This window comes from Megalops cyprinoides, chromosome 19 (genome assembly GCF_013368585.1).
Source record: "Megalops cyprinoides isolate fMegCyp1 chromosome 19, fMegCyp1.pri, whole genome shotgun sequence".
Taxonomy (NCBI): domain Eukaryota; kingdom Metazoa; phylum Chordata; class Actinopteri; order Elopiformes; family Megalopidae; genus Megalops; species Megalops cyprinoides.
In genome coordinates this window covers 12,472,157-12,484,838 of record NC_050601.1, presented here as the reverse complement: position 1 = coordinate 12,484,838, position 12,682 = coordinate 12,472,157, and the positions used below count along the sequence as shown (strand labels likewise).

At 45.2% G+C, this 12,682-nt stretch overlaps 1 protein-coding gene across 1 annotated transcript in view; it reads right to left on the bottom strand.

The window, feature by feature from the left end:
- Positions 1 to 12,682, bottom strand: part of LOC118794614 (myosin-7B) — a 69,819-nt gene that overhangs the window by 30,315 nt on the left and 26,822 nt on the right. The window contains exon 4 of the mRNA XM_036552870.1: positions 3,109 to 3,260. Within this exon, the coding sequence (XP_036408763.1) occupies positions 3,109 to 3,260 (152 nt within the window). The remainder of the gene's footprint in view (positions 1 to 3,108; positions 3,261 to 12,682) is intronic.

The following is a 12,682-nucleotide window of genomic DNA, read 5'->3' as shown; positions in this document are numbered from 1 at the left end:
ATTGCCTCTAACACACTTACTTCTGCTTCCTTGACATGGTACGACCTCAAGAAAATTGTAAGGGCGAGAAAGAGAGTGTTTGATATAGAGTATATCCCAAAAGAGGAGTTATCCAAACGGCACGCTCCTGATTCAAGCACCAGCGCTGTGGCACTTGAGTTCCACTGACAGGACAGGTGGGAGGACGAGCACTTGCATGCGCACACACAAACACACACCCGTGTGGCACTTTCCTCCTAATGACAGCGGACATTCGGACTTGGCGATCTGACAGCGTCCTGCCCCAGCTGGTGTGAAAGGAGATTTTGTCAAAGTCTTACGGGATTAGATCAAGGCTGCTTCTACAGTGTTAGAGGCTTATGACACTTTACAGGAATCAGAGGGATGAGTCTCTGGCCCCCAGCCCCTGGGGTGTCAGACATACTGGATGAAGCAGAAGCATTTATGCTGTGGCCAACGCTATCACTACTGCAAGTTCAATACCTTGAACAGGGTTCTGGATACCTCTACAAAGCTTCTGAGATCAAATAGAAAAGAGTTCCAAATGTACAAAGAGAGGCTTTGAACAAACAGGGAACCGGGACTGTACTAAAATCTCACTGTGTTTTGGTTGACAGGGTTGGCAGGTATGAGGGTGAGGAGTTCATTCCAGCTACAGAGCTTATCAGATGCTTCTAAACACATTTCTACAATTATAACTCACAAAACTCGCTGCATAAATAAACTTTTCGAACTCAAACTGAGCAATAAGGACACAAGTAACCATCACAGACTACTTCATCAGTGGGGCCCAGGCGTGTGCCAGCTGAGTGTTTGGACATGTCTGGAGTGGCACCGCAGCCGGGCCGAGGAGGCCAGACGGGACACAGCAGTGTGCTGCCAGGCAGGAAGACGCGCCTCTCTGAGTCGGTGCTGCCCAACAGGGATTAAACGGGGCCTGCGGTCTGGTTCTGAAGAGCGCCGTGGTGTTCTCTGCTCGCTGGGCCGCTCGCCAGGGCCCGGCGTCCACAGCTGGGGGAACAACGAGCTTCAAACGGTGCCGATCCGGCCTGGCGTGAGTGATCCTCTCCATGTGCCGCCCCGGCTCCCTGACCCCTGAGCGCCGGCGTCCTAATCAGGGACCACAGGCTCGAAGCGCCCGCCCTCGGGGAACACAATGAGCTCAGCGCCGCAGGAAGGAGGGACGCCCTGCACGCGGTCTAATCACACTGCTGTCACCCCTGTTATCAGCCTTACGGCAGCAAGACCATTCTGATCTGCCCAGGGTGACATCACACCTCACTCTCACCTCACTATACCCCAATTAAAAAAAAAAAAAGTGACAAGGCTCCAGTTAAAATCCTTCTATATGGCTTGCTTTTAGACTGCGCTATAATCACTTCGTCCACTCTCTGCAACAGTCCTATCAGGCATTCCTTTACCAACATAAAAGCTTAATGCTTATTGTGTTATAGGATTTCTGATATGAAGGCTCTTGATGTTTGCAGATTTCTTTATATTAGAATCAAGGTTGCAGGAGATGCCTAATAAAACTACATGAAGGATGGAAACAGAATCAAGAGCCAAAGGTAACTTCAAAAGTGAATGGCAAGAGTTTGTTTATGACTTGGAATAGGACATACACTCTGTTTCTTCCTGCACTGGCTAAAAAGGAGATTTAAGTTATTGTGGAGTTAAGGAACTTTCTGTCCAACACTGCAGCGAGTAAACACAATCCATTATCTTGTTATTACTAGAATATCTTTGGGACATCTATTTAAGGGTCTCGTGGCTTCTGACACATCTTTTCGTCTTCTCTGACCTCCAATCAGAAATAAAAATGATGAAAGCCAGAGGAGAGACGCCTCCGAGCAATCTGCATCACCAGAGAAGGATGCAACAGGAAAGAGGGCAGCACTTGAGTGGGAGGAGAGGAAGGTTTTGTATATATTCCCAATACGAGCTGATGACCTGCAAGTACAAGCCAACGGCAAAGCTGACCCCGACCTCATAATATAATAGAATTACATGCTTAAGTTAAATATTTATCGCTTGGAAGGTTTCTGCCAACAGCTTTATCTTGTGAGGAAAAACATGCCACCAACATGGAAAGCTGCCAGAATATTGAGATATCAGGGCCACTCATACTCAGGCTTTACAGCTAGCCAGGAACTTTACCAGCCAGAAACAACAATTGCCCCGATTGAATTAAATTAGCTTCCCCCCAATACAAATGTTGGGATTAGTTAAAAGAGAGTCACTGGACTCAGATGTCCTGAGGTGGAATTGCGCAGCCCTGTTTTGCTCATTGTGTGCAGGCTGATGGACCAGTGGGTGGCAGGATTGCACCAACTGCAACAGAAAACCTCCAGCCTGACAGAACTTTACTCTCTTTTACTCTCTCTCTTCCTCCCTCCAGTACAACCTGTTTGCAAACAGACCAAGAGTACTTCTACAGAGCACTGATTCAATTGGAAGCACAAGGATTGCATTACAGGGAATAGTAGAGTCCTCAGAAAAAAAATGAATGCATTCTACATTCAGCAGCACTAATTTCATTTGCACATGTGGCACATTTGATCAGGTGAGTGGGTTCGCCGGATTGATTTGGGGTAGGTGACAGGGCCAGTAGGTGTTACACTGAGGTGGGCTGAGGCAGGGAGATGGGGACGGGAGGACACAGGCTGCACTGTGCACTAACACCTCACACATAAGCAAACAGGAGCAAACAATGTGGCATCTATAACCAGCCTCCCAAATCAAAGTTCATGCTGGAAAATTCATGTATGATAAGCTGCAATTGAGTAACTTTGTTCCCATACCAGAATGGAATAGCATATGATTGCGGTACCGGTCTGTGGATCACCCAGGCTATTGACAGATTCTTACCCTGGTACAATAGAATTGCTAAAATGGGTGATCACAAAGAAAAGGAAGGCGCTGCATTCCAAATTCAGGGGCAGTGTAGAAGACACCCCTGGCTATAACTGAATGAGGCCTCATTTTTCCTCTAGCAAAGGGAAATTGTCCATAGGTGCGGAGGGTGCGTTACATAAGGGCAAATGAACCTGTTCTTTTCTCCCCCCAGGTTAACTTTGCTCCGTTGTGCTCTCCCTCCCTCCCGCTCACCCGTTGATGGTCTCCTTGTTCTCCGCCCGGATGAAGTGCTCCTTGTCAGGGGTCAGGATGCAGAGGGAGTTCCTCTGGCCAGTCTTGGCCTCTCCGTCCACTACATCCGAGCACTGGTTCATGTTAATGGTGCCCTGAGGCAGAGTGCTGGGCTGTGGAGGAAGCAGACACATGGTGGGGTCAGCTGTAAGGCAGGATGGGCTCCACATACACACACACACACACACACACACACACACACACACACACACACATAAACACAGACAATTTGTCAATTAACAACATCACAGCACCTGCAAGCATGTTTCATTCAAGACCAAAGGGCTCCCTAGAGAAGTAACAACTCAAAAAAGAGTAATCAACCACATAATGAGTTCAATCAGTGGATACACCTTACTTACATCTGACATCTTACTAAACACCTAGGGGGGCCATGGCCTCTCTGAGTAGATACATGTTTTCGATGATGTATGACTAATTAAGCTCAAGCAAGTTATTCTGTTGTAGAAAGGATGGAAGCATACACCCTTGAGGAGCATTTGACTTGTACATGCACACACACAAAGTCTGTTCCAGAGGGGCTTCCTGGAGAGTCAGGCCATGTACACTCAGCTGAAGTTGTCTCCTTCTGCTGAGTGCACTTCTCATTGATACGTCCTGCACATTAAGCCCATAAAGCCCATAAACAGCACAAGCATAAAGCCAGCAGAAGACGGCAGGTTCATCGACCGTTAGTTTGCCCCAGATCAGAAGCCTTGGCTTTAAACAACCGCAAGTTTACCCACGCCGACCACAGGAGCCTTGCTACTGTTTCCCTTCACAGCACAATGACTTTTCAGCGAAAGATTTATCTATTCAATCTGAAGTTCTTCTCAGCTCAGGCTCAACAATTCCAATATAATCTGACAATTCACACTCCACTTTCTTCTACTTTACATAATACGTTGCAAATGTCTCTCCGCATACCTCAGGAGAGAGGCGAGCTCCAAGTAGAAATAAAAATGAAAAGTGCTGGAAATAGAGCAGAAATAAATCTTGTTTTTGGGTGTGTCTGTGTTTGCGCTTGTATGAGCTAGAGTGTTTAACGGCACCTCCACGGATCCTTACTTCAACACCAGTTACCGTCTATGCAGAAATGCTTAGAAGAACTAAACCCTGTGAGCATATTAAAAAATCTGCAGCATAAAATATGGTCCAAAATTTTTTAATTATACCGAATGTGGAACAATCAAAACATGTGTCCGATTCATCTGAACGTCTGATGAGGCTGGTCACACTGCATCATGAGGGGTGTGCATTGGGAGCTGATGTGTGCAGCTGGGCAACCGCCCTCACGCGGGCTGCGCAGCTGCCACACCGCGTGACCCGGTTTTCTGCGCAGCCGCGATGAGCGACAGATGCGGGAGCATCTGCTCCGTCTGCCCTCCAGATGCGGCGGCGGCAGAGCGACACGGCCCCTGTGGACAGGCAGCCCGGCAGAGCCGCGTCGTGCATATCTGTCTGCCTCGCTGACCGCCACACACATGCGCCAGCGCACGCACACGCCTGCAAGCATACACGTTTGAATGGCACCATAATGGTTTGCTTTCCCTGACCTTTGCTCCTTTTGCCTGTGTAAGCAGTGTAATAGACAGAGAAGATGTCCTCAGATGACATCCCATAATTCACGCAGGAAATATTATCTATCATCCCCTTCATCTCCGACTCCCATGCTGGCCTCTCTTCACAGAGCGATCCTGAATTCCTGTTCATGTCCTTGACTACACGACAGCCTACAATCCCAGTGTCTCTCTACTGGTGTCACACACCCAAACACCACAGCATGAAAGTGACCCCCAAAATCGCCACGATGTGACGAGTGTGTAAACTAACTCACACAAGCACCTACAGTAAATCACTGCATGTGACTCCTGAAAGCACACAAATGCATGGTGAAGTGACCCCCCCCCCCTCCTGCTGTTCCCACAGTGGATCTCCCTGACCACAAGGCCTGCTCCTCAGGGCCTCTCCCCACACATCACATTGGCATTCCACAAAGACAGGACCCAAACGGAGTCCCACCTCCACGCTGCTCAGGGTGACCTCGGTGAGGGGAACTTGGCGGAGCTCCCAAGGGCTGACCTGGGGCCTGAACGCTCCCCCAGTGAGGGTGTCTGTATTGGGCAAGTAGGCCGAACTGCTCAGCCCAGGATGTCCCAGGACAGACATTGATGAAGAAGGCAGGAGCATGAACATTTTGTACCAGGCAGGCTGAGCCCTCTAAATATAGAGAGACTGGTGCTCTGTCCTACTGACTTGACTCAGTGGGAACACTTGATACCAAATGTAGCTCAGGACAAAAAACAATCTTTACATAAAAAAAAAAAATTAAAGGAACTCTTATGTTCTCAGAATGACTAGCCCACCTTCTACGTGCTTTTGCAGTAATATGAATACAGAAGTCTTTTAGAACGTTTTGTATGAGATGTATGTAAAAGGAATATGTTACAGAATACATAACGCAAAAGGACTGGGAATGTGGAAAACAATGTCTGAAGAAAACAGTCAGACCAAATGGAGTTTCTCTTATGTTATTACTTTTAAATGAACCACATTATCAAATCAAATGGCAGAATTTTAACAATGTGTTAACCTGAAGGGTAATATAATACCCCATTTTTGGTGCCACTGACCTGGGAAGAGAACTGGGCTTTTAATCTGAAGGTCAGCGGCTGAAATCCCTGGTGGGACTGCGGCAGTATCATAAGCAAGCCAGTTAACATGAACTCCATCAGTAGAAGGGCCCAAGAATGAATGGCTCATAGGCAATATGCATGCAAGTCATTCCAGGGAGGGTCATCTCCTGAACAAATCAGTAATGCAATATGATTTCAAAAATAACTCTTTAAAAACACATTGACAGTCTTACTGACATTTCAACCAGAGAATTTAATGGCAACACGTCTTCTGTAACAGCCTCACACACTTTCCATTGCTTTGTGTATTGAAGAGGTGAAATGTGGCCTTTTTCCAACGTCCTGAGTTGTTGTCCTTGAGAAAGCCCGGTGCAGACTAGTGCAAATGGGGCTATGCTATCCTGTTCTGCCATCAGTAAGAGTGTGCCACTGTAACGGTCGGCCATGACGCACACATGCACATACACAGATACGTACACACACACACACGCATGCACACACACATACGTGTACACACGTACGTGCAGGCACACACGCATGCACACACATGACAGCAGGCTTCCACACTGTCTGGTAGACCCAGTTCAGGCCTTTTATTTCTGTGCAGAACGCATGCAGTTTATAAATCAGCAGTGTTCCTGCAGCTCAGCTTTTGAGAGATCTGCAAGACCTGGGAGAACAAATAACGAGCCATTTTTGCACATCTGTGTTTGTCAGGGTACATGTGTGTGTCTGATCAACCAAAACAGGAGGACAGCAGGATGAAAACTGAAACATGTGCCTGGAAAGAGCCTTTCACAGCCAGTCTCAAAACATGGAGCTCGTGACTTGAAACAAGATGCTTACTGAATACACACTGTGACACACACAGTGATCAAATTCCTTAAAAAAAAAAAAAACGTTCAGTTTTATAACCATGAACAGATGAGATACTACTACAAATGAATGCTCCCTGTCAGCAGTTCTGGACATCAAGCCTTCTGATGGCATTGCCTTTGTGGGGAAGGATGAACTTGTGCTAACCAAAAGAGTAGTGGCTGACTTGCTTGCAGGTGCACTGTAACTAGTTAGGCTATTTTAGCTTAAGAAAGCCAGCTACACAGGGACTGCTGTCCCTCTGAAAACCTCCACTATTTACAAAAATATCCTCAGGATACTACCAAAGGTAGTAAGTGACTAGCTGAACACAGACCTCTGCCTCAAGCTCAACAGACCTCCTATACCGCATGCTTTGAGCTCTCAATTTAGGCAACAGCTACTCAGCCTTGGACACTGCCAATCAAGGGAGCTGACCAAGATTCTACATGAAGAATTGAGGGAGACATCTCCAGACTTCATTCGTTCATGATAAACTCACATGGCATGGAATTACTGGGCCAGCCATCTGGTTGCCTATAGTTGGCTCTGTCTGTAGTGGTCTTAAGATAATGGCCTCAGCCACTCTTGTGTAGACATAGCACATTGGTCCTTAGAAAAAGCCTGCCGTATGTAATCTTACAGAGGCAAGGTTTCTCAGTTGTTAATCCTCAATTAGAGTGGATAGCAGGACAATACTAAATATAGGGAACATAGCATAGCATCGTGGAGGCATGTGGCTTGGACTGGACTGGAGTTGGTCACCTGATAGAGAGTCTCTTGTCCAGAGCTGAAAGCACTACAAGCCTACAAAACCCTCAATCAGACAGGAGCAGACCAGAGTAAATGTCATCCATGTGTACATCTGGGAAATCCTGCAGCACACATTCTTAGATAAATTTGCTTTTTACAAAGTGAAACATATTCGTGGAATGCTTGGCTGGCTCTACTCAGAGATGCATTCTTGTACTGTAAAAAATGTACTGAAATGAGTGAAGGGAAGGTATTTAAACACTGTCACCCTCTCCTGTGCCTATGAATACTGTCAGAGCTTTTATGTTTTCATAACCATATATCTCCTCTTTCATCAAGAGGCTTAGAAGTCTGACAGAAAGCCCATAATGTCAACAGCACTGACAGAACAAATATTCACTTCTTCATAGCATGTATTCAAGAGTTTGATTAATATTACCCTCTTAACATTCCTCATATCTTAACATATCATGACAGTTACACAAGGTTCACAGATAAGAACTTGTTAAAATACAGCATACACAGCTTAAGGGTCAGTTCATTTCTATGAGGCTTAAAAAGAATACTGAAAAGTTTTTACTCTCGTAGTTAGATTTAACACAATCAATAAAACTTCCAACCCACTGACAGGAATAACAGGGTATATAAAGTGGCTTTAAAAGGCAGCAGTGGGAAGGCTAATTTGCCAAGGCATTGGGGGGGGGGGGGGGGGGAGTAAGGAGGAGCAGGAGAGTGTAGAAGTATAGTAGTATTACTTGTACAGGTCACCACAAACACACCAGCACAAATGCCACTGTAGCATCACTGACTTACCATCAGAAACACAACACACGTATACACAGGTCTTTACCTGGGGGCACACAACCTGCAAGTCACACAACGCCAAAGATTTAAGAGAGTGCTACATCAGCGTTCCATTTCTGTTGAAGGGGATGGAGTGTGGTTTGGATCCAGCGCAGGGATTTCTGGGAAACTGCACTCTTAGCTGCGATATCACATTGTCCAGGATCCGCTGAGACGAGTGCCAGACCAGCATGTATATTTATCCCTGGTCACTGCCTTCCTGAGAACACATCCGTCACACAAGCTCACTGACCTCCGTTCAGTCAGGAGCTTTGTTTAGATCATCTGTGCTGTGCAGCGAGGGTCCAGGATGACAGACCTGTCTCCAGGCCTGTTTAGCTGCTGCTGCTGCTGCTGCTGCTGCTGAGATCCTGTCATGCTATGCGGATATGAGGGCAGACAGCTGTGTGCGTGCACATCCCTGCTGTCAACAGATTATAGGAATCAAAGGGTGAGATAAAGGTCAGGTCCTAGGCACAGTCACTTGAACTCCTATGAATGCAAAAAGAGGAGGCATCAATACCATCCTCTCTAAAATTAGCGTTAAGGGTTAAATATGCGACACAGTAGGCATGTATCTATACTTAAGGAGATATTCACGGCAGTAGATGCAAGATTTTTTGATCTCAGCCATTTATATTTATTTTAGTTCACAAATGTCACAACCGTCAAGTAATCAGTCACACAATTCTGTGTAAAGGGAAAAAAAACACGAAAACAGATACAGATATGTCTGAAGAGATCAGAACAGATTTGACGCTGCATATTTATACAAGAAAATGCTGTACCAAGGGATCCCTAAAAACTAGGCGTGAAAAGCCAAATGGCACAGATTACTGTGTGTTGCCCCAACAACAGGTGCAGTGACAACTTTCTCACACCAGACTAACGCTTGGCCCTGACCCCGGCACTCCTGAACCCCACCCCTCAAGCCCCATGACCAGAACCCCTCCTCTGTTCCACACTCTAACAAGCATCCCCATATTCCTCACACCAAACATCCTGGTACATAACCTTAAGGGGAGTACAGGGCTGACAGCCTGCTGTCTCATGTCCAGTGCACATGTAGTCCAGGATAGATGTGCCCACCCCATCCTCTTAAAGTTGAGGTGTTGAACTGATGCTCCCCGTACAACCCAACGCCACCCTTCAGCCACCCCGCCCCTGATCAGTGATTGATGGCTCTACAAAGATAAAGGTTCAAGTGGGACCAGCACTCATATGGACGCGGTAGACGACGGCAGCAGCATCTGCCGCCAGCATAGTGGACCTATGGCTTCAGCCAGCTCTGATAAGCCTTAGCTCCACTAAGTAGAGGCTTGCTTTCCATTCCCTGTCCCCATCTGCACATACACAACACAGACAGACCGAAGCCCCACCAACGCTATTCCACTTTGTGGGATACCGGACCAATGCGTTTTACATTACAGAGACGCCTTCCACAATGATGTGACCATTTTTAAGAAGTTGACGCTGACTGGAGAGAAGAGTTACTGAATTGCTGTCTGGACTTGCAATGTCTGTAGAGACACTGTTTAGTTTTCCAGCTCTACTGCATCTGAAGAACTGCACAGGAAACATTGATGTAATTATCTGGAGTAATATTTGTGATTTTATTACAAATAACCAAATGAGCATTGTGAACCCTATCCTTTTTGCCCCCTACCATTTTATGAAACATGCAGCAGGAATTACACAATGGATATTATATTGCTCAAACATTTTTCCAACTTTTTATGACTACATGCAAGGCAAAGGCTCTGGCAGGACTGAATAGCCGCCAAGGTGAATCAAGCTCAAATTTTAACACTGAGTTCCTTGGAGCGTCTACAACTTTGATGTGCACCCAGGATACTTCAGTGAAAATGATCACTAGTTCATATTACTGTGAAGTCATACTATACAAAGAAATACAGTAAAGGTTTTCAAGGATCCAGGGACATAACTATAAATTACGAATGATACTAAAAGTTAAACTCAGCCACCAAATGGGTGTTAAAACACAGGTTATAATTAAAAGTATGTTATTTTGATGGGGAACTCGTGAAAATAAATATGTTTCAGGGAAAACCATTTATTTATTTTTCATTCCATAACCATGTGCACAAGATAACAAAAAATGGTTGGGCAATAAGAGTAAATAGCATTCACAAAGTCTATCATACCTAACTGTTATCCTTGTACAAATTTATATGAAAACGTTTTAGTGAACAATCCAAGACAGCACCCTCAGTCTTCATTTGTCCCCAGATGAAGGCCCCACTCTGGTCAGACATACACACTGCACAAAAACATTCAACAGTAATAATTTAAAAACTTTAAATATTCATTACAGGATCTAAGGAATGTGTCTGGCAGTTTTCCCAGCAGGTGGGAAGGGAGAAAAAAAAAAAACTTACACGTAGGCTGCCAGGTACAAAGATAAGCGGAGAAAACTCTGGAGTGTGTTAGCTTTTAAAGATAACCTACGACAGGTACTTAAGAAGCTTCTTCTGCTGTATGTAATTGAATGAAAGAAGCTTAGAACAACACACAACACAACAGCACACGTTGTTGTGCTACCTTTCAGAATGCTCTTCTACAGAATTATTTTCTCCATGTACTGCCTAAGAAAACACCTAAGAGATGTAAATTGATGAGGTCATTCCAAAAGTTAAGGCAATTAAGTTACGACCGAACAACAGAACACAAGATGACTCCCCCTGGGTATCTCCCCTCCCTGGGTTATGGCTTTTGTTGAGTTAATTGATTTATTTTGTTATGATCAGTTTAGTCCAAGATGGCTGATTGCCTTTATAGGAGCAACATTCAGTCAGTAGGGGAGAGGCTGGTGAAGAGCGTGGTGGGATTGAGAACTGCAGTGTAATTGATGTGTTCTCTTTTTGTCTGCTTAGGCAATTATTGTTTGCATTTTATTTGTTCGCGTTTTTCTTTTCTTCATGGTTAATTTATTATTATTTGTTGTTACTTTCACTGGTCACGGCTTAGGAGAAATAAAACACCATCACCTCATCATCAACACTTTTGACCTCATCAGTATTTTTTTTTTCCCCCATCGCCTCTCGGTCATTCCATGACAGTCCAGATTTAGACACTCTGATTCTTAAATAGGGCCAAGATTCACATGGTCAGCCTGACCATGCCAGGCTCGCACCTTTGGCTGCCACACTCCCAGACTCCCACCCACTGTGCCCTGTGCATCATGGGAAACTCCTTCCCGTAAATGATCGGTCACACCTCCACACCTCATTGCTCCATCAAAAGATGAGTTTGTCAAACAAAGTTGACGGACTATTTAAGTTCTGAGAGCACCTTTCTTACCCTCAGCTGTGCCCATTTAAAAACAGACATTTTAGCCTTCTTGCAGAGGAGTGACTTATTTGTATCCATTTTTGGCTGTTGGCAGCACTCATGCAGAAATCTATCAATAATTAGCATGCCGTGACAACTTTTGGTGATCCCAGTGTTGTCCCCCACTTTACTAATCACTGTAATTAATATGGCAGGAAGCAATCTTGAGGGTCAGGATTTTGCAGGGACAGGTTTCACTTATGTCTCAACACCAGCGTGCCTCAGAAATCTGGGTCCCACATGACATTAACAATCCATGAAATAGCCATCTGTCCAATGGTTCCATATGGAACGTATTCAGTGTTCAAATCATATCGTACATAGAAGGCGGCCATCTAAAGGCAGATGGTTGAATATACCTTCATACCCATTCAGGCATCAAGCCATTCCTCATGTGATAGAGTAAGATGGCCTTGTACACATAGCTTTGTACACATACCCTGCCTTTTATACAATGATAGTAACGGCCAGCGCTCAGTGATGTACCCTCGTCCATGTCACTACATACTGACCACTGATCCACCACTAAATATGTAAGTACGTTTCACAGTTCACTCATTATGTTTTGTCATTGGCTAACAGACTTTCTGTCTGCACAAGCAGACCTCATCCAGTCGGCATACAATGTACAGGAATACTAACAAAGGTATTCCTAAGAGCGAGATATGCATATCGAATACAACAAGAGTGCCCAAGCCATATATTCCATGAAGTGGCACAATCCCCATCCCATTCAATACGGGGCAGAATATACGCCAAAGAAAACTCTGCCTGTAGCCATCATTATCTCACAACAGGCAACACTGTCATCTCCGTGAAAAAAATGCCTAAACATATGCACAGACAAAACAATGGGCCAAGATAAGCAGCAGACTGCTATCACGTTAGATAGAAGCTCTCAGTGCCAAGCTCAGGATCTTTGAAGCAGTTTTCATTGATATTCTCTTTTTCTCGACAGCACAAGAAGATGAGACATTCTGTCACTAAAGGTTGTTTTCACTCTGTTCCGAGAGCCAAGATTCAAAAGCGGAGGACTAATGAAAGGCGAAGAAAGAACAAGACGGTTGTGTTTAGAGGAACTTCTCTCTGGCAGCAAC